Genomic DNA, 20,848 nt, shown 5'->3' with positions numbered 1-20,848 from the left:
AAAGTATACGACGTTCAGCAACACAATGAGTAGGATTATGAGAGGTAAAAGGTATTTATACAGCGATAAAGAAATAATAAACAAGTATTAATAATCTGTATTTACATAGAGTTGCTCAATTACTTATTTTAATCTCAGTTTACTCCCCACTTTACTCAGCTTTACTTTAAATGGTTTCTCACTTCCAAACTAATTCCTTATTAATACTTTTTCGTAGTATAACATATTTATTTAGTAAGCGGTAATCAATCTGCTTATGGATCCCTCGCCTGTTATTAACTGTGCAATTACACTTATCAATATCGAGCTGTAATTGGCAAGGTGCACGCTGTGAACGAGACCGGGCATCAGAGCATTTTATGACACCACCTGGTGCACTTATCTCACTTTGTCTATCTACTCCTAGAAACCAGAGTGTGTGTGCGTGTGTATACACATGTATCTGTGAGTGGCCACATTTGTGCATAAATTTAATTCGCATGTAAATATCAATGTTGTTGTGCATTTGTGAGTCCCCAAAGATAAATTTGTTACCGACTCCGACTAGATACTGCTGTTTGGACACTTGCATTCATTTATTTTGTGTACTTCTGAAAGCAAACACACACTTTATCAGGAGGTGACAGCGAAATGGCGAAGATTTAATACTCTATGATATTTGCTTATACTCCTCGTTAAGTTTAATAAAAAGTGTAGCATACTTTTTGGAGCAAATGTGAATTGAATGAAGTCGTTCAGATTTTCAGCATTTTAGAGAGTGGAAATAGAAGAGTATTAAAACTTTGTGCATCCGGGAGATTTACATACAATAACAACTATTGTCTTTATGATTCCTGAAAATTTGATTCCAGTCAGATAAAAATGGTAAAAATTACCAAAGTACCAAAGATAACATTCGGTGTATTTTTAGTATTTATGAGGTATATTAATTAAATATATTTCAAAATTAATACCGGACTGTTTTGATTTTATTACTCGACTGTATCTTTTTTACTTGTTAATTATAATAAAAATTAAAACACACATTCTAAAATACATTTTAACAAAAGTGATTGACAAAATTCTTTAGTCCCACCATTGAAAAGACGTTGTTGGATTAGAGTTTCTCTAAATGTAAATTTATTTAATCATTGTTCGTTACGATATTGATTTTCAATAGACACATTAATCCATATATGTATGGTATATAATATGTATGCATGTACGTTCTCCGATATTTTTGATATATTCGTGTTACACAAATCAAATATATATATTTACAAGAAATATTCCGAAAACTAACTCAAAGTTAGTGTAGTTTAGTAGATAGTAAGCCTAAGAGAAGTCGCGTATTTCCAAAGTTCCGAATAGAAATAGCAAAAAAAAGCGAAAAACAAATAAAGCGAAGACTAAACGAAAGATTTGCGTGTAGTGTATTTGTGTTTGTATATGTTGGTGTAAGTGTGTGTGTGTGTGTGTTAGACCAAGGCATACCTATTTAAAGATTTTTTGCGCGAGTTTTTAATTACACTTGAATATTTGATATAGAATTGTACTTGTGCTTAAATATTACGCGTTATTTTTGATTAATTCGAATTCATATCAATGCAATTCAATTGGTTTCGTATTTTGTTTTATTCTTTTTTGATTTGTTTCAAACATTAAGACGAGCGAGAGAGCGAGAGGGGATCATGATCGTGGTACTCTTATATTATATATATTATTGTTATTTGTTAAAGGATGCATAAACACTTTATAACTTTGGAGCAACAGTTTAACATTTTTATTTTTGTCTTTTTATTCCGTGAAAATTTCCTTTAATATATTTCTTTTGTGTTTTTAGCAAACATGCGAGTGTTGTTTAATTTGCAAATATAGTAGATTGAAATAACTTCAATATAAATATATATATGTATATACAATGAATCGAAATTAGCGCTGAAATATTGAAAAATCATATTTCGAAAAATAAAACTCAAATTTAAGATCCGCAAAATTTGTAAAAACGTTTGTTGTTGTTGTTGTTGTGTAATTTTCTTAATAGATTTTCGCATTTAGTTTTCGACATTATCGTGATCGAGAGATGTTTTAAGATATTTAAGCATCGGTTTCCGAACGCCGCCTTCGTCCCGGTCCGCCGGGAAAATTGGCTGCAGCGAGTCCCATGCGATGTTTCGCCTCCTGAGTGCCGGAATAACCACGCGCCAGTCCAAAGTCCACGGTGCGCTTCGAGCTATTATAATATCGTATAAATTTCGATATAGCCATTACTCAAGTGTATCTCTACGGTGACAGATACAACAAGAGGCGAGTACTTACTTCTCCAGGTCGTTGCGTGCTCGTATTATGGTGCGGCCAAAGCGTGTCATCAACTCCATTAAAAGTTCATCGGGCACTTCCTCGAGCTCGTTATAGCCGCCGTAGCCGCCATTCGAGCTTTGGCTGTAGTGGCACAGAAATCAGTCAAGTGGAATATTAGTGGTGTGCTCTCTTTTTGTTTTCCTTATAAATAATTAACTTTTAAATTTAGTCTTCGCTGCCTGCCGATTTCAATTGCTAATTTCAAATTAACAGACCGTCTAATTACTTTTAGCTTGTAATTTGCTTTTCTTTTGTTTTTGTATTTGCGCGGCATTTGCATAAAATTTAAATCCGAACCTTGCTCTAATCAGGAAACATCAAAATACGCCATGAATCTCATTTTCCAACTGACTTCTCGCCCATTAAGCGAGTTTAATTGTACTCTAATATCTGGCACTTACGATAACGTCAAATCATACAATCATAAGTATGTTAGAAATAAGAAAATATTCAATTTAAATTGCAAAATGTAATTACTTAAAGTGTGCTCTTTTAAATATTTAACACGTTTGCAGATTTAGCTGTCACTTTAGCAGCGTTTACATTTAATTAATTGAAATTTTCACAAGGCGCAAAAGAGAAAAAAGTGAACATTTTGCGCCGCAGATAACGGCATCAAGTGTGAAATTTGGCACAGGGCAAAGACCGCAGACAGACGAATAAAATATATGTTATAAAGGAGCTGCGCGACATGTGCTGCGACCCTCATTTTCTGTCCTTTTTCCTGTTCGCATATGGGCAACGAGTGCCGAGTGTACTCAGAGCACACTTTCGGTAATTGGTTTCGGCAAATATTTTTAATTCCAAAATTTGCAGATATTCGGAGCAAAAGTGCCAGAAATTAATTAGCTCAGCGGCAGCACAGTGTGGCAGAGAAGCCAAGTTGTCCGTGACGAGAAAACGAAACAGAATTACCTGATATGTGATCATTATCTGTTTTCAATTAAATGAAGTGCTAAGTTTCTTGCTTTAAAATGTCTTAGCGAAGAAGCTAACATATTTACTACTCTCTTTTTGAATATTAAAAATGTAAAGGTGATCAATTTTATAGTGAAATAAATATATAAAAGAAAAAACTATTCTGTATTAATATATTTAAAATGCTAATCATACTACACAATACTCATAATATAGTATTTATTTATGAACTATTGCATTATTCACTAAACAAAATTTCTAGTTAGTTGAATTTTTATTAAATCAATTACCATAAACTTAACTTGAATCTTCTAGCACAGAAAGAAAAAAGTGCATTCTTTAAGCAATATTTTAATCTTAAAATAATATTTTTTGAAACTTAAGATGTAAATTAAGAATAAAGTTAGTATTTTAAGATTTTTTTCAGATGTTTTATTAAGATTGAAAAGTTTTTAAATCCAGATTTGCAATCTGCTTTACAATCTACATGTTTTCATTCTGTGTATAATCGTTATTAAAATCGAATTCCATTAAAAATTATTATCATCTAATTTATCACACTTTTCTAGTATTAAGGCTATTGTACAACTACCTGGGCATTGGTGCCGCATCGGTCCTTGAGATGGCCAGCAAACAAATGGTTAGAAGAGCCAAGGCGCCAAAAGCGAATTTGTTTGTCATCATTGCGCTGCGATTTATTTGCTGCAAGAAAGAAGCAGAGAGAATCCAAAGTAAGTAGAGTTAATACGAAATCACTTAAAAAATACATTTTCAAATCATTTTGCACTCAAATCATTTCAGTTAGGCAGCAATGTAAAGCGATACGACTGGACACACACGCCGTATGCGCAATATAAACCACAGACAATTAAAAATCGATCGAAAGTGTGGCCAGGACTCGGTTGCTACGAGTAGCCACGAGTTGCCCCCCAGGCTGGACACAAAACGGAAGTCAGGTATACCATTTTCCATTAAGTGATTCATTAACTGCTCAACGAAGCATAGGCGGCAGCTCTCTTGCCTGCCCTCGCTTTCCCTCCCTCCCTCTCCCCTCTTCCATGCAGTGCCCGGTCACAAAGTCATTTGCTTTGCCAGCAATATGAGCAGGTCGACTCACTTGTGCATTCCTGCACATCCTGTCGCCGGCCATGCCCGCCTGCTGTTGTCTGTTGGCTGTTGGCTGTCCTCCGACTGTTGCTTGTCTCGGTCCGTTGCCTGCTGGCAGCAGGAGGAGGACACTCTTCCAACTTGCCACCTTGCTACCTCTAAATGCTGTTGTCACTGTTATGTTTACAGTTGCAAAACTTTAGCAGCTCTCTGACATTTGTCTCTGACATCAGCGGTAACAGGAGACCCGCAGGACAGCTGAGACAGCCGGGACAACGAGGACAGCCTGGACACACCGGTCAGCCGGATAAATGAATTGACATAGTGGACTTGTCTCGCAATTCCCTCCCTCGCTTTAACTCTATCGCTCTATTGGGGGACTTCACTCAATTCACTCATCACACTCTCATCTTGCACCTTGCATCATCTGCTGACAGTTGTTCAGTTCAGGTGAGTGAACATTTCCATTGATGCTTCGAGAGTAGAAGTGCAACATTTGTCATTATGTTACGTTGAAACCGCAATGGCCAATAAATCGAGCATGAGTTAGAGAATAATATCAAATAGAAACGGAAATGCCAAAGTGAAGCCCTCAATATGTGCATTTATTTGTACAGTGAGTAAAGAAATTGAACTTAGAAAGAAGTTTAAGACATGTTTAAAATGTGTATGCTTCCGTTGATAGAGGAAACAGGTTATTAAAAAAGTGTAATTAATAGTCGCTACTCAAGGAAATTCCACTAATTATCATATATTTCTTATACGTTATTTAGTTGTTTATACTCTTCCACAAAAATATTCTTGCCGTTTCACTTTAATAAGAATTGAATTAAATTATAATTGAAATTGTTTATTTTGCAGTAATGATTGCCATGAAGTAAGAAAGTCTCCGCTAATGATTTTCTCAAGCAATACTTAAAGTAAGTATCTCTTTAATAAAATAATTGGATATTTATTATTCTTGTACCAATACCAGAATTTTAGTAAGTATCAATACAATTTAATTTAGTTCAGCAAATTTACATATTTGACCTCCTTTTTATCAAAACACCAATTATATAGACTGAGTTCACATAAACTGCACAATTTATTCAAACATTCTCCTTAATGAATTTGAGCTCGTAATTAGTTCAATTTGAACTGCACAATTGCTTTTATAGACATTTCAGAAACAAAAGGATAATGAAGATAAACTCGTTTTAAAGCTTCAAATAAATGGCAAACGCATGAGTGTGCAATTACGAACATCTTTTTTGCAGCTGACCAAATCGAATTGTCATTAGAGAAAAATGTAGAAAATTCACTTGAACTGCGTGTGGTTTTATTTTTTCATTTTTGGGGCAAGCTAAGTCCAAAAATTATTGTACGAGTACCATAAAAATATACAGTATAGGAGAAAGAGAACGAGTTTTGTGTATTTGCCAGTTACAGATAAAAGCACGCGCAGGTTGGGTGCGTTTAAGCCATTATTGAAAGCAGATTTAAAATCATATAAAATGGTCTACCATTTGGAAAGCAAAGCAAACGCAAGTCGCACACACAAACACACACACACACACAAACAAACACAATGAGATCGAATGTGTGATTGCGTTTTATTACACGAAGTTGTTTGTTAGACGTGGAGTGAGGGAAGCCACAGGTTGTTTGGGGTTGCTGGGGGTTGCGTGGTCTGCTTATCGGACCACACAACAAGCCAAGCAAGGACAGCTCATCCACAGAGGAAGGAGAGCAATGACGAGTGAGACAAAAGGGAAATACACGGACGAACGCGTCGCGCACTTTGTACAAATAAAGTAATCAACGGATTTAACGCAACGACGAACAATTTCCGTTCATCTTCGTTTCAGTTCAGTGTTCTTTTTTTGCTGTATTTGTTTTGTGTGCGCGGGACAACAGTGCGTATGATTGCTGACAGCAATGGGTTGTCGCCGACGACATTTGTTATTAGGCTGCTTAAACGACAGTTCGCTGAAGCGAGTGAGTGGACTTGACCAACCGTTTATCAATCATTTTCGCATTTGATTTATGGCCATAATGAAAGAGTCGGAGAGTAACATCGAATTTCCCCGTACGTAAATAGTATTTCAGCACATATAACGCATACGCCTCGTTGGTCCGAAGTCGGTCAAGTATAAAGCGTGTGGCACACACATAAATTTCGATTTCGTTTTCGATTTACTCTCGCATTTTATTTGCGAACGATAAGCAAAGCGAGAACCGAGCCCAATCTCACATTCATAATGTATTTGGCTTAAAGGCTTAGCTGCTCATGCAAATAAAAATAAGCCAAAAAATAATAATAATATACAAATATGATAATATTTGCCATCGACAACCAAAAATACAATAAATATAAATAAAATCTATATGTGTGTGTAACACGAGAGTAATCAACAATTGTTCGGTCAGTGCACAATTCATTATGCGCTCGATCTGCAAATAACTAAATATTTATAATGTTTGCCCTCCATCAAGCGCATCAAACGCAGCAAATAAGCCAGACTTGCCTTGCCCCACTCACACAAACAAACACAAACACATACACACTCTGTGGCCTCTTCAGTGCAGCGTTTCGCACCCTCCTTTCGATTGCCTGATTCTGACTTTTCACTTCCTCCCACAGTTGCGTTCACTTGGTTTTTATACCTCGTGGAATCAGCGAAGTGCCAGGCGATTAATTGTAAAATGCAGTTGATCTAAACGCTTTGCAGCCAACAAAGCGCAAAAGGTTAATCATTTCACTGGCCTCACGTCATGACTCATGATTCAGCTGAAGCTCAAGCTCAAGATTTGCCTCAAATTCAACTTAAACTTAAGACTTGGGCATTGAGATTTATTGCATTTGATACATATTGCAATCAATTATTTCTACCTGATTTGATTGCATTTTATTGCTGTTCAATTGTTTAGTTTAAGCAACACCTTTAGCATGCATTTGGTTTGTTGAAAATATCGAATATAATCACATTTATTTTGAGAGGATTTGTTATATTATGCAGACTAGTTTAATGTCAATATTTATTGCCTAATATTATATTCATTGGCAATTTTCTCTAAGAGTTTTCAAATGTGTATCAATTTAATTGGAACTGGAATACGAATTCTATTTTTAAAGCTAATGTCAGAGTTTATAGGTAAATCATAGATAGTTATCCCAGTCAATTTTTGCACCTTAAATATTGACATTATACGAATGCATTAAATTTAAGCTTAATTAGCTAGCTTCGAAATGTATAAAATTCAATTCAATAGAAGAGGTCAAATTTAGCATAAAGCTGATTTGAATTGAATTCTTTTAGAAGTTAAATGGAATGTCAATCATAAGCACAGCTGCTATGTTTGTATCTGGTCAGTAGTTGCTTGGTCAGCACACTGGGAGTCCAACTGAGGCATTTGGCATTTGGCTAACGAGCTGCTCGAGAGCATCAAAACAGCCAAAGCAATGCGACACAAGGCAAAGTGAGGCGAGGCGAGGCAAGTCACATGGTCAACTACACGTATTGTCTCTTTAATTTCCAACATGTGCCACAAGACTTGTTTACCTAAACACGGGCTGAAATTATAAATTGCTTGGCCAATGGGGCACAGAGTGAAAGAGAGGGATATATTGGAAGAGAGAGAGACAAGAAGAGAGGGGGAGACAGTTGGGGACACTGTGACTGGGGCTAAAGTGAAACACGAGACGCAGACATTGAAATTGCATTGCGTTGATTATGGGGCAGCACCTCGACTAGCTGACTGACTGACTGGCTGGCTGAGTGAGTGACTGAATGGCTGACTGCCTGGCAACAGGGATGAAGCAGGAGCAAGAGCAAGAGGAGAGTGTGGTCACCTGCTGTGCTGGTAACTGAAAACGTACTTATGATTTCTCTGGTCTCGCAGCTCGGGTGTGAGGCATATCACAAGTCTGAAATTGAATTTGGGTCACTCAATTGCTAACGGGCTGGGTTGCCTGCTCAAAATATGAGAATTGCACGTGATTTTCGAATATTCTGTTTCTATTTCTATTGCTATTTCAGTTTGTATTTAGTTTCTCTGTGTTAAAGCTGAGTCGAGAGTCGTGTTGGCCTTTGGCTTTAACTCTGTGACACATCATAAACATTGCAGTTACGCTAATGCCAGCATGCTTGGACATTTCTCATAATTGTGCAAAATTATTAACACGCACACTGAAGACAGCACTTTTGCCAGGCATTAAATTTTCATATAGCAAATGAAAATTACGTATACGACACAGTTGCGTTGGCCAAATGGAAGCAGCCGTCAGGAGGGTGAAGTTAAGGAGCCAGTTTCATGCCGTGTTGTAATTGGATGCTTATTGAATTAGTGACAAAGTCGTTGTTGAGCTGTGTGGCTGGAAAAGAAGGATGAGAAGATGTAGTCAGAGATTGAGACTGAGACGGAGACGGAGACGGACACTGAGACTGCCTGCTGTGTCTTTGCTGCCATTTAGATATTCATCAAATTATTCCGTTTGTCAAATTAAGCAAACAACTCGTCCAAGTTGTAGCCACAAGATTGATTTGGATTCAGACAGGCGACGGAAGTCGCAAAAGCCACACATTTTATTTACACTGATTTGTCTCCCATTCTCTCTCTCTCTCAGTCTCTGTTTCTCTGTCTGTGTCTCGCCGCCAATCAATCTGTGACCGCGTCCTTACTGATTACGAGCCAGTCATTAGCAGTGTTTATCTCGCTGAGCCACAGTTGGTTTTGTGTGTCTCTAATCTGCTCCGATATCCGCAATCTGTCCAACTAACTAATCCCACCTGCAAACCTATCTAATGCTTTACTAATAGAATACATAATTAGACCAAAATAAAGCAGTGAGTAGAGTGCTCAAGGCTAAGTCTAATATGCTGGCAAGTGAACACTCAGTTTACAATTAAATGAGAAAATAGAGTGATTTCCTCCATTAAGAGCTATCCTTTGTCCTCTGCACAATAATTTGATACATTTGACAGCTTAAGAGAATTTGGCAAGCAAGTCTTAAGCATGAATTATTGAATTGTGAAATCTTGTACAATTTGAAGAATCATTTGTTGGAGTCTAAGCCAACTCTATAACACTTCTTTCCTTATCTCAAACTATCTTATTCCAGTTTTGCTATTAACATAATTATCTTTACAACTCTCACTGCAATTAGAATTAATTCTTTGAATTTCTTTTGCAGCTTTGGGATAGTTGCTTGTCTTGATTCTCTTAATTGTTTAATAATCATGTCGATGCTTGGGGCTTAGCTACATTTTACTAAGTTAAGTTTACTTAACTTACAGACTTCGACATGGATGACAGGCACGTCAAGTAATTGCAACTTCTAATGGCTGCGTGTAAGGACGAAAAATCTTTTGCGCTGTTTCCCTAGGGGAATGAAAGTTTTGTGCATGCTAACACACGACTTACATGGCGTTAGGAGGTTGCGACTTAAGAGGTACTAGGACAACATTCAACGTCATCATTCACATAAGCACGCGCTGCTCAGATGCCAAAACAATGTAAAAATTGTTGACCTAACTCAGATGCCTCCACCTCCTCATCCAGCGAATTTGTCAAGGCGCAACCGATGGATACAAAGGGAGAAGGGGGAAGCGACGTGCAGGCCCGGCTAAGACAATGAGGTAGAACACAGCATTTAACGTTTGAGGCTAAAAGCATCGCACGCAACAGCAACAACAACAAGATGAGCAACCACATCCTTGGGGAGTCGTCACTTCTTAGAGCTGTGAGTGAAGACCCAAGATAGCTGTAGCTATAGCAAAAGGCGCGAAGGGGAGGAAGAGGGCCAGAGCTACCTTGGCGCTCTTTACATTAACTTAAAAATTCATTGCGACCCAAGGAATACTTTTATTTAGCTTTTGCTCGCGGTTTGCTTTCGCTTTAACTTTCTTTTCTCTCTCCCCCGAACTCGAGATCCTTTCCTTTCCAATTGACGACCTGCTTTAGAGCAAAAATGATGGAAAATTATGCGAAAAATGTCGGACACAGATTAAAATAATTGTACGAGGGTATTCAACGCCCGCCCAAATCGCAAATTGTAGGCAACCAACAGGTTTCATTTTGTTGCTGTTACTGTTGCTGTGTTGATGTTGGTTTTACTTGATTCTCTGGTTTTGGTTTTCTCTTTTATCCAAATGGGAATTCGCTGTTGAATTGTTTATGTATTTATTTTAAACTGAGCATTTTGTGAATTAGCCTCAGGTGATTCGAATTTCGAATTGTTTTGTATATTTCGTTGTTGTACGCCATGTTTTCACCGTTTGATTGGGCGTTCACTCCATTTCCTCCAACCTGTTAACCAAAAGCCCACAAAGCATTCAAAATTAATGTGCCAATGCAAACTAAATGTAAACGGGAAACCGAAAATAAAAAAAGAACAATTTCTATTGTTCTACTATCAAATTAGGCGATGATAGCCGCTTTAATACCCTTCAGAAAGGTTAAGGAAAGATCATTGATTTAATAGAAATTTGTGTTGCATACTTTTAGGCAAATCATTCAATGCAGTTCAAAATTTTTACTTTATTTATGAATCGAAAAAGTATTAAACTCTTACACAAATTACAAAAATATTCGAATACTTTTATTAATAAATATTTCTCTTTGCAGGGTACAACAATTAATTGCCTCGAGCCAATTGCATTGCGGATTTGTAGCAACATTAAAAGTCTAGCTCCCTTTTTTTTGGCTAGAAGCACTTGCTTTGATTTCGATGCTTTGCAATTAACTGGCAAAACATTTAAACAACAATTTAGAAAACTTTTCTAGTGTTAACTGTTGAATCGATGGCACTTATGTTGTGGCCCACCTTTGAGACTTTGGTAAGTTTTCCAAAGTGTAAAGTTTACGATTCATTTTGTAAGCCCTTTCCGAAGCAGCAACTTGGAAATACTTTTCCAACTCGTATGATGCTCGAAACAGAAATAAACGAGTGGAGGTTAAAAGCCATATGAACTATGAGTATGTAAGACTTTGGCTCAGCTGCGTCACGAGTGGCAAAAATATTTAAATGCTGCACAAACTATGCTTTTGGGGGCAAGAACGTAAATGATGTAAGTAAAACAAAGTATAAAAAAAAACAAAGAAAAAAAAGAAAAGAAAAGCAACTGCAAAAAAATTGTGGCAAAACTTTTGATGCCCCCCTGAGAATTTTGTACTCGTAATTGTTGCATGTGTGTGAGACTTGCCTTGGGTAAGAATTTCGACCTCCCCAAACCTGAAATCGCTGTCGAAAAGGAGGAAGGGGAAGAATGATCCCTGCCAACGTTCATATGTACATACATATCGATGTCAATGCTGCTGTTGTCGTTGCTCTTTCACTTTCGCTTCATTGCATTGCCGTCAGCCATCAAACGCGTTCCTGATAAACCCTCTTGCTGTCCCGACACCAAGACTCCTCCTCACTCCTGACTTGATCCCAAGCGAATGGCAGTATCAGGCCGTTCGTTCGTTCGTTCATTTGTTGCCACACTCTCACACACACGCACACACATCTCGTTGACATTTGTTTGTTTATGTTTTATGAGCATTGTTGCCACAAAACTTTTGCACAACTCAAATAGAGACCTTTTGAATAACGAGTCGACAACTTTTTGCATTGCCTTTCTGTTTAAAATGTAAATGTTTTTTCCATTTAACGAACTTCGTGTGCGCCTTTCACTCTGATTTGCCAACACTCAACATTTCTGGCATTGCACAATAGTTTCCCTCAGCCCACGTTCAATGGATTTTCCCTGCCTATTGGTTAAAATCGATAATTCATAAAAAGAAAACAAAATTCTTGCTCTTCATTTTCAATCCCTTTTTGCGTTATGGTAGAAGCGTGCTTAGAATACTTTTGTAATTTATGCAATAAAGCAAAGCTTAAAGTTTATGTTAGATAATAAATATTTTAAATTTGTTTGCTTATACGATCACAAAACTACTTCAAGCTTCGCAAGTACACTTTTTCTATTGTATACCTAAAAGTATGCTACATATTATTGTTTATTATTTAATATTTACAAAACCTGTTTATTTTAACATCAGCATGAATGTAAGTTGAAGTATTCATTAAATAAATTTATTTGTTTATACGATCACCAAACTAAATCTAGCCAATACTCTAATTTTCACACGACTTCAATTCGTTGCTACACCTAAGAGTATGCTACTTTTTATTGTCGTCACCTCCTCCGACATGTTCATTTTTTAATATCTACAAAAAATGTTTATTTTAACATCAGCATGAATGTGAGTTGAAGTATAAATTGAAATGCTATCATAAGCATACCATTGAAGCGTATATTCATTTTCATTTGCGGCATGTCTCGCTCTCAAATATTTATCCACATTTAAAAAGTATTTTATGCTGCATTTTCCCATAAGCAATTCTTTGCAGAGTTCGCTCACACAATTTTGCACCGCTGCTGAGTGGCACAAGGAAAATGCCAGTCTACTCCGCACAGTGATAAGACATGCATTCAAGATGCCTCTCTCTGCCCCCTCCACTCTCCTCAACTCCTCCAATTCCCTTCACTTGGCTCATTCAGGCTTGAGCGATGGCGATGGCGTCTGTTTTTATGGCAGCTTCTTCGTGTTTGCTTAAAGGCTTCCAAATTGTTTGTATGACAAAGTTTGCATTTTGTAATAAATTCGCTTTAAAAAATATTTGTACATTTATGGTCGGCATTTAAATTAAATACTTTATTTGGGCATCCAGCATTCCCAGCGCATTCTTTGCGGCTTAAAAACAAAAGCGAAAAGAACTCTTCATATACACTTTGGCAGCATCTTCAATATATTTCTTTTTGGGTAAATATGCGCGATAAATGTTTATGCAGACTTTTATATTAAAAGCAGAAAGCATTCAAAATGTAAAGCTGAAGTAATCAATCAATGTATTAAAGTGGTGAAATATAAAATTAATAAATTCTGTAACCAATCTAAATAATGGTTAAGCATTTAATGAAGTCCCTTAAGGTTTTACTGTAGCCCGAAAAATAAACAGTTAATAACAAGCCTTTTTTGATGATAATTCGCTTTAACATTGAAGTATTCATAAATGAACCACAATGCGAAACAGTTGAAATTTACATTTGATGCTCATAAACTCAGCTAATTAGGCATAAACATTTTCAGCCTCCAGTTCGTGTCCCATTCAAGATGTCCGAATTGAAATATGTTTTGCTGGGTTCCAGGATCGTAATAACGCCATAACAATAATATGCGCAATGCGCCTCCAAAGCAGTCACAGCCGAAAAAGCCACTTGCTAATGAAGGAAAGGCGAAACAGAAGCAAAACTTTTATGGGAATCATCGGGGGAACAACAATGTTGGATGCGTGGCGTGAATAAAGATTACAATTGCCCACATTCCATATGCGGTTCTCTCTCTCTCTCTCTCTCTCTCTCTCTCTCTCTATCTCTTTCTTTTCTCTGTATTTGCGTATTTTCCATTCTGGAGTTTTGACTGGCGAAATGCGGGAGATATGCTAATTTCGCAATGAATGAATGCAACACAGCTTTTAGTTGGGATTTGTAGCTCAATGGTGATTATACAACACACACACATGTAAAACTGTGTGTGTGTATGGGTTGCAAGCCAGAAAGGCAACGCGGCGACTCTACCGAAAAGTGCCGTCGTCAAGTTTGATGGGTAAACATTGTGAAAACAATTTAATTAATAAAAATATGCAAATTTAATTAAAAGAACAAACGCAAAACTCGAGATGAACAACAAAGCAACAGCAACAGCAGCAGCAAAATGAGCAACAAAAATGGTAAATGGAAATTTGTAACCCGCAATTTAAGATTATTTTAGTTTATTTCCTAAGCACAAGATCCCACTCGAAGTTCATAAATGTTCTTTTAATTAGTGCTCAGGTAAAAATGCCAAACACTCAACGGATAAACTTTTCGAAGGGGATCTCTTATGAATTAATTGAGTATGAAAAACTTTGGAGATGCCAAGCAGATGCGCAGTCTGTCTCCTGTTCCAGTTATTAGTATGCTCTTGGTTCAACTAAACTAAGCGTGACTGAACCGAAACAGATACCCACCCAAGAGCTCAAGAAAAAAAGAATAAGAATGAAATCCAGATACCCAAAAGCGTCCTTGTGCCTTTTGTATTCTGGATTCCCCACTTGTTGTTGTTTATTTTCTGTAAATTTAAAGAAAACAAGTGGTGGATGGCAGGCTCAAAAGGAAGCTTCGCCATTTGTCGCCATTGAAGATACAATAAAATAACTTGAGGCCTTTGCATTATATTAAGTAGTTTTGTCTGCACAACAACACCTGAGTTGGCCCCGAAATGTAGGCAACACAAATGTACACAAATTAACAATGTTGCAAACTGTGTTGAAGAGAAAAGACAATTAAATTGTTTTGGGAAACATCATTTGCATAACAATGAGCATAGTTTCTTAGAATTGTTAAGTTTGCAAGAATTTATCGTTCCATCTGCTTTGAGACGCTGAATTTATCTAGATCGAAGAAGTCTTGTTTTATTTTGTGGTATTAACCATAAAGATGCTGTTTTCTAAAAATACTATTTTAATTACATTCTCAGGAGAATTCTTTTAGTCGGGGTCAATGTAACCCAAGTCTCACATTTAATTGAATACTCTGTAAGCATTGCTTTTCCATCATTTAATTTGATTTCCGAAGCATGGAAGCATCTATAAATATGATGGTTATATAATTCAAGCGTTTGACTCAAAGTTGATGAGCGACATTCGTCGATTGAAAGTTTCCATGTTGAATTGTTCAAGCGAATTACAACATTTGATTTTGGTAAGCTCCGCTTGGAGTTTAACACGAGTAGAAGCCAAAGAGCACACAACTTTAATCATCATAGCTGCCATTAAAAATTTAAGAGCCACAATATAAGCGCATTACGAGTTTGTCGTTTATTGAAGCTTGAATTCGAACGATAATCCCAAAGATTTTCGCATTACGTTTTCCAAGCTGAGAGACCGAAATAAGGCAATAAAGGTACAAAGCGACCTCAATTTTGCAATATTAAGTGAAGATTTTCTCTGATATTAAAACGAGCAAAAAAAAAGGTCGCATAGGCGAACAGCTCTGTGGAGCCGATAAAAAGGCCAGCGAAGCAACAAATGTCCTAGCCAGAGTTTCTCTCTCTGAGCCTCACACATCCTGCATGGCGACAATGTGTGTGTGTGTGTGCGTGTGTGCGAGTGTGTGGGCTTTGTCCTCACTTGCGAAATAATATTTTAATAATGTTTGAAGTATTATGAAGTCTACATCATTATTACTTGGATTATCTTACAAGGCAACCATGAGATTATTGCAGCCATTAACAAGTTTATTAGTTTATTTTCATAATTCTTTTGATTTAGTTGTAGCAAAAGATATTCCAATTGAAATATCATAACTTTGTTGTCAAACGAATATTTTAAATAGAAGTATAAGAGATATGAGATAAGAACATTCAAAATATTGAGTGTTCATATTATAATGACGACTTTTAATGGAATATATAGGAAGGAAATAAAGAGTTATTGGCTTGTTAGAAAAGAAATCGATTCCAAGCATTTTCTTTAAGTTCGTAAGTACAAACTCAGATATTGTAAAAAAAGAATTATTCCAAATAATTTGTCTATATTTAAGAATATTTAACTTTCTAAAGGAAGTTTCTAATTATATGCAGTTCGAAAGAGATCTTTAAATATTTATGCACTTTTCAAAAAAGTAATTTAAATATTTCTATAATAGTTTGAAAGAAATCTCGTACAGCTTACCCTTGTTTAAGGAATGCACAAAAACTTGAATGTAATTATAGGAATGTCACTTAAAGATTTATGTGTCAAAATAGACGATATTCAGTTGGTGAATATTTTCAAAACTGCACTATAAAATACACAAGAAATCAGATATGAACTACTTGTATATGATGGATATTGTCACTTTAAAAATGTTGTGTGATTTAAATTAGATTGAGATTCACCGTCGCTGATGTTGCCACTGATGGATTCTACTGAATCTAGAGCTGAGTCTCGGGTTCTATCCGCAGCTAACTGCACCGCAATGGAACTGAAACGTAAGTGAAATCGGCAGTCAAGGCGCACTCGATTTATACGAATCGCGAGTCTAGATGGCCTGTGGAGCCGACGAATGCGAACGAAGAGCCCGAAGATTCAAAAGATTTCAATGCAGCGTCGACTTGAATGTGCTTCAGTTCAGGTAACTGACAATCCAACACGACTCGACACGACGCAAACACGAAGCGAACGCCCACGACATTGACTATGTGCGTGTGTGTATGTGTGTGTGTTTGAGATTGTGCGCAGTCATCGTTCGGTAGGAATGTCTATGTGAGTGTGTTTGGTTTGTTTTGCGGCAGCGGCAGCGGCATACACGTCGTATGAATAATGTGCAACACGTGGTATCACACTGTATGACTGTGACTTGCGACGACCCACGACTCACAACACGTCGAACGGTTCCCAAAATCCCAGAACCATAAAATTTTGGCGTATTCCTTTATCAGTTTATCAGCCATCAATTACGCATAATTATCGCGAGCGCACACATTTGTCACGCGATCTTATCAGCTAATCATATCATATAATCTTCTAATCAGCAGCAGATTATTTTCAATTAGTTGCACATTTGGCAGCCATCACACAAAATCCAATATAAATCCCAGGCTCATGCCAGCCTTGTGATATGCTTGGCTTATTAATTCTTCACTCTCTCGCTCTCACTCTCTCTCGGTATTATCACCCTTATCTAAAAGGTATTATACGAATACAATATGTTTAATATCTAGCATCATCTCCATCTCTCTCACTTCCATTTTCAGTTTGATTTCCACTTACTCTTGGGGGATCGAAATAAATTCGGAAAGTCACAATTACGCACACGAATATGAATACAATTTATGTGGCATTTAACGCCGGTGAAATTGTGCGGAAGAGATTAGGTTTGTTTTTACTTTCAGTAAGCGTTGAAGCCAAATAAAGGTAACTTAATACTACATTTTGGTTGCATAATTAAATTGTTTATTGCAATAGACTGTGTATTAAACATGGATATAACTGGTATCTAGCTAAGTACTTTTGTATCTGAAAATGTTATTAACAAAATGTAATATGCTGCACGAAACATGCGAAGGAAGCAAAGGTATCTTTCCCGTAATCCAGCTAGTGAAATAATTGCTGATGTATAATGAAAACTTAACTACGTACAAACCAATATTACGTAATTTGCGAGGGCGAAAGGGGGAGTGGCAAAATGCAAAATCACAAATTAACTACGTTTCACTTTTACGAGTAGTTTAGAGCTAGCTTTAACAGGCTCTCAGATATATGTGAATTATATCGCATTGCTGATCAAGAATATATATACTTTATGATTCTAGCTTCATAAATTTTCTGCTGATAATAAGTTATAATATCCCTTTCAATTAGCAGGTAATCAAGAAGACCAGTGGAATATTGATTATTGAGAGTTCATACGAAAAATGACCGGATTTAAGAAAGTGTGTCACAAAACCTCTATAGAGGAGAGGTGTCAGCCATAGAAAAATGCACAGTCATCTTATCAATCGTAGAATACTTCACCTCATATTGTCCCCCCTCTTTCCCCTTACCATATGCAAAATGAAACTGTACGTCCCCCTCGATCTCTCCTCCCCTCATAGAGTCTCGTTGCCTGAGCTTTGTATGGCTTCGAGGAGGTACCAAGAAATCTGGTCGCGATCGCTTGTAAAATACCATGTGGAGCAACTGAAATACCAGGCGAACATAATTGCTTGCTGACATGCCAATTTTTCCTGGTATTTCATATGCTGACGAGACACTATTTAGCCGTTCAGATAAAATGAATACCAGGCGAGCAAAGTAGAATAGCAGGATAATCCACGTGGCTTAAGTATTTTTCGTTTTCTCTTCTTTCTACATGTTTATGTTCGCTTAGCATTTCATCTGATGACTTGACACTTTTCTGCAGCTCTCATGACTCGGGGGTATCAAATATTTTGGTCGCGATCCCTAGTTAAATCACACGTGAAGCAACCGAAATACCAGGCAAACAAAATAGAGTAGCAAGTAGATTGATCTAGAAATAGAGCCAAATATGCCTTGCTGCCATTGGTCAATTTCTCAGAACATGTGCTCTAGGATGTGGATTCTAAGAGCGGGAGTATGAGTGCTTGCTTCTGATTGGTCAGAAATGAACGTTGACTTTCTGTGTAATTACTTGCTACTGATTTATGTTTGCCTGGTATTTCATCTGATAATTTGGAAATTTTGAACCGTTCACGACAACTAGAAGTGTTCAACAACGACATACTAAACAAGTTTCTTATTAATGTATAACTAGAATACCTTGTATACAATTTCAAAGATGTTGTTTTTAATACTTACCTTTTTAATACTTACCTGACAAAAATATTTATATATTTTTTTTTAATTTTTTTTTTTTTATGTTTTCTATATTGTTTCTTACCTGAATTTTTTTGTATTATTTTCTAATCTTTATTAAAAGTTATACTGTGTCCTGTTCATTTATTTTTTATTACTTATCACATTTATAACTACCACCTTCATTACAATTTAAATAAATAAATATTACACTTATAACGCAAATTAATAATTTATTTTGTCCTGTGGGATGGGCAACATTTATTCTGTTGGCAGTTATGCACGGTGCTGATAAATGTAGACGAGAAGCATAGTGAACTGCAACGTGGAGCAGCTGAAATACCAGGCGAACATAATAGAATAGCAAGTGGATTGATTTACAAATATGTCTTGATGCCATTGGTCAATTTGTCCGAACGTAAGCTCTAATATGTGGATCCTAAGAGCGGGACTATGCGAGCTTTCATCTAACCACGTGCCGCAAGTGAATTTGTCTACAGCCACCTGCTAGTCACTTTTGTTGGCCTGGTAGAATATAAGAAAATTTCATTAGGCCTAGATTTCTTGTAAAATGCTACTTGAAATCCAGGTGGTGCTAGTGAATTATTCATATTTCCTCTTGCTGCTCATCTATGGTCTCCTGGTATTTCGTATGCTGACGAAGCACTTTTTAGCCATTCATTGGAATAATTAGTCGCTTATATGTACATAAATGAGTAATAACGCTTTATTTAAAATTAAATAATTAGTACCTCGAATCGATCCTCTCAGAGATAATTTGGCAGTTGATTTTCCTTATTTTCAAGAATTATATTTAATAAGTTAACCTGCTGACCTCTTGCTATAATGGTTTCTGAATATGCATGGGAAAAAATTGTGTTAACAATTTTTGTTGTTTACAGATTGCATACTGATTTAAATTACCTTTGGAATATAAGAATTTTTCTCGCCTCTGCAGAAAATAATTGAACTGATCCTGAAGCTGTGATAAGAAAGAAGAGAATTATTTAATTGTATTCGATTAACAATGTGACAAATGAAATACTTACCGGCCAGGTGAACGAATTACAATATTCTCCATATTCAAATCGAAAATAAATCAAATTTTTAATGAAAATGTCGTGCTTACTGATTCACATTTAATAATGAAATAAATGGGAATTTAATAAAGTCAAGAGGTACATAAATAATATTATATATTATATATGTAAGCTTGCTAACCACAATGATTAATAATACTATAAAGCAATATATTTATACCTATAAGCCGTGCGGTATGAAATCAAAGTATATTAAATTATGACTTATGGCGACAATAATAAGAATTTACTATATTTAAGTAATTAATAAGGTAATGCAATAAATGAAAATACTTTTAATAACACAAATTCAAATTAAAACATATATATGTTATTTTTTATCAATAATTTAATTCTAAAACATTTTCTTAGCATCTCCAGCTTTTACATTGTAAGCAATATTTAAAGATGTGACTCACCAGACATGTTGTCAATACGGAAGCATTTACTCCGAAAAACAATTTGGGTTTTATGGCAGGCAACAGGCAGTTGGCAGCTTTTGAACCGCTAATGATAATGTGTCTGATAAAAGCTTTACAATGTTTTTACATGACGTGGTCAGCGACATTTCATCCATAAATTGCGCTCTCCGTCTGAATGGAATGTGATTTTTAATCTCTGCAGCATGTCCTTCCCACATACAACCACATCTACATACATATGAGGGGGTGCTTGGGGGTTCACCTTAACGTCTGACACAGTTGCGTAGCACTCCAGGAATGCCATAAAGCTAATTAGGACGGGGCTAACTTTAGCCATGTGCCACCTTTCTGTGCATCTTTTGGGGTAGCCTGACCTTTTGACCTTTCATTATTATTAACCTACACATAACATATGTATGTTGAAGTAGTTCGCTAGCTCACACAAAACGCATGAGAATTGCTCATCCATCAAAAAGAACTTCAAAGACTTCAATATGGCATTAGGCAACACTTGGGAAACAGTTTCGAACTAGCTAATTTATGTATTAGATTTAGTACTTATTAAGTACGACCACGCGAATATATACAATGTTTATATAACCGATATATGTACT

The 20,848-nt window shown here is 36.4% G+C and overlaps 1 protein-coding gene and 1 long non-coding RNA gene across 3 annotated transcripts; both read right to left on the bottom strand.

Moving 5' to 3' along the window:
- Positions 1-1,555: 1,555 nt before the first annotated feature.
- Positions 1,556-16,403, bottom strand: LOC117564264 (diuretic hormone class 2). 2 transcript variants are annotated; one of them, XM_034242967.2, is made up of 5 exons: positions 16,315-16,403; positions 16,109-16,217; positions 3,848-3,960; positions 2,299-2,421; positions 1,556-2,212 (listed from the first exon to the last, which is right to left on the bottom strand). In XM_034242967.2, the coding sequence occupies exons 3-5, from the start codon at positions 3,940-3,942 to the stop codon at positions 2,077-2,079; spliced, it is 354 nt and encodes a 117-aa protein (XP_034098858.1). In that variant the 5' UTR covers positions 3,943-3,960; positions 16,109-16,217; positions 16,315-16,403; the 3' UTR covers positions 1,556-2,076. The 2 variants fall into 2 exon arrangements, with proteins under 2 accessions (XP_034098858.1, XP_051858648.1); XM_052002688.1 differs by having other exon boundaries at positions 3,851-3,960.
- A 2,516-nt stretch (positions 16,404-18,919) lies between these two features.
- LOC117565309 (uncharacterized) lies at positions 18,920-19,870 on the bottom strand. Its single transcript, XR_004571854.2, has 3 exons — positions 19,783-19,870; positions 19,658-19,715; positions 18,920-19,586 (listed from the first exon to the last, which is right to left on the bottom strand). It is a non-coding gene; the product is annotated as an uncharacterized LOC117565309 (long non-coding RNA).
- Positions 19,871-20,848: the final 978 nt, after the last annotated feature.

Source organism: Drosophila albomicans, chromosome 2L (genome assembly GCF_009650485.2).
Source record: "Drosophila albomicans strain 15112-1751.03 chromosome 2L, ASM965048v2, whole genome shotgun sequence".
NCBI lineage: Eukaryota > Metazoa > Arthropoda > Insecta > Diptera > Drosophilidae > Drosophila > Drosophila albomicans.
The sequence above is the reverse complement of the archived record's forward strand: the minus strand, read 5'-3'. Positions and strand labels throughout refer to the sequence as shown.

What these genes read in the sequence shown, in the direction of transcription:
- LOC117564264 (XM_034242967.2), bottom strand. Translation starts at nt 3,942, where the DNA reads ATGATGACAAACAAATTCGCTTTTGGCGCCTTGGCTCTTCTAACCATT. An exon ending in GCGGCACCAATGCCCAGGTA is followed by an intron (nt 2,422 to 3,847) that starts GTTGTACAATAG and finishes GTGCCACTACAG; the next exon opens with CCAAAGCTCGAATGGCGGCT. An exon ending in GCACGCAACGACCTGGAGAA is followed by an intron (nt 2,213 to 2,298) that starts GTAAGTACTCGC and finishes ATATTATAATAG; the next exon opens with CTCGAAGCGCACCGTGGACT.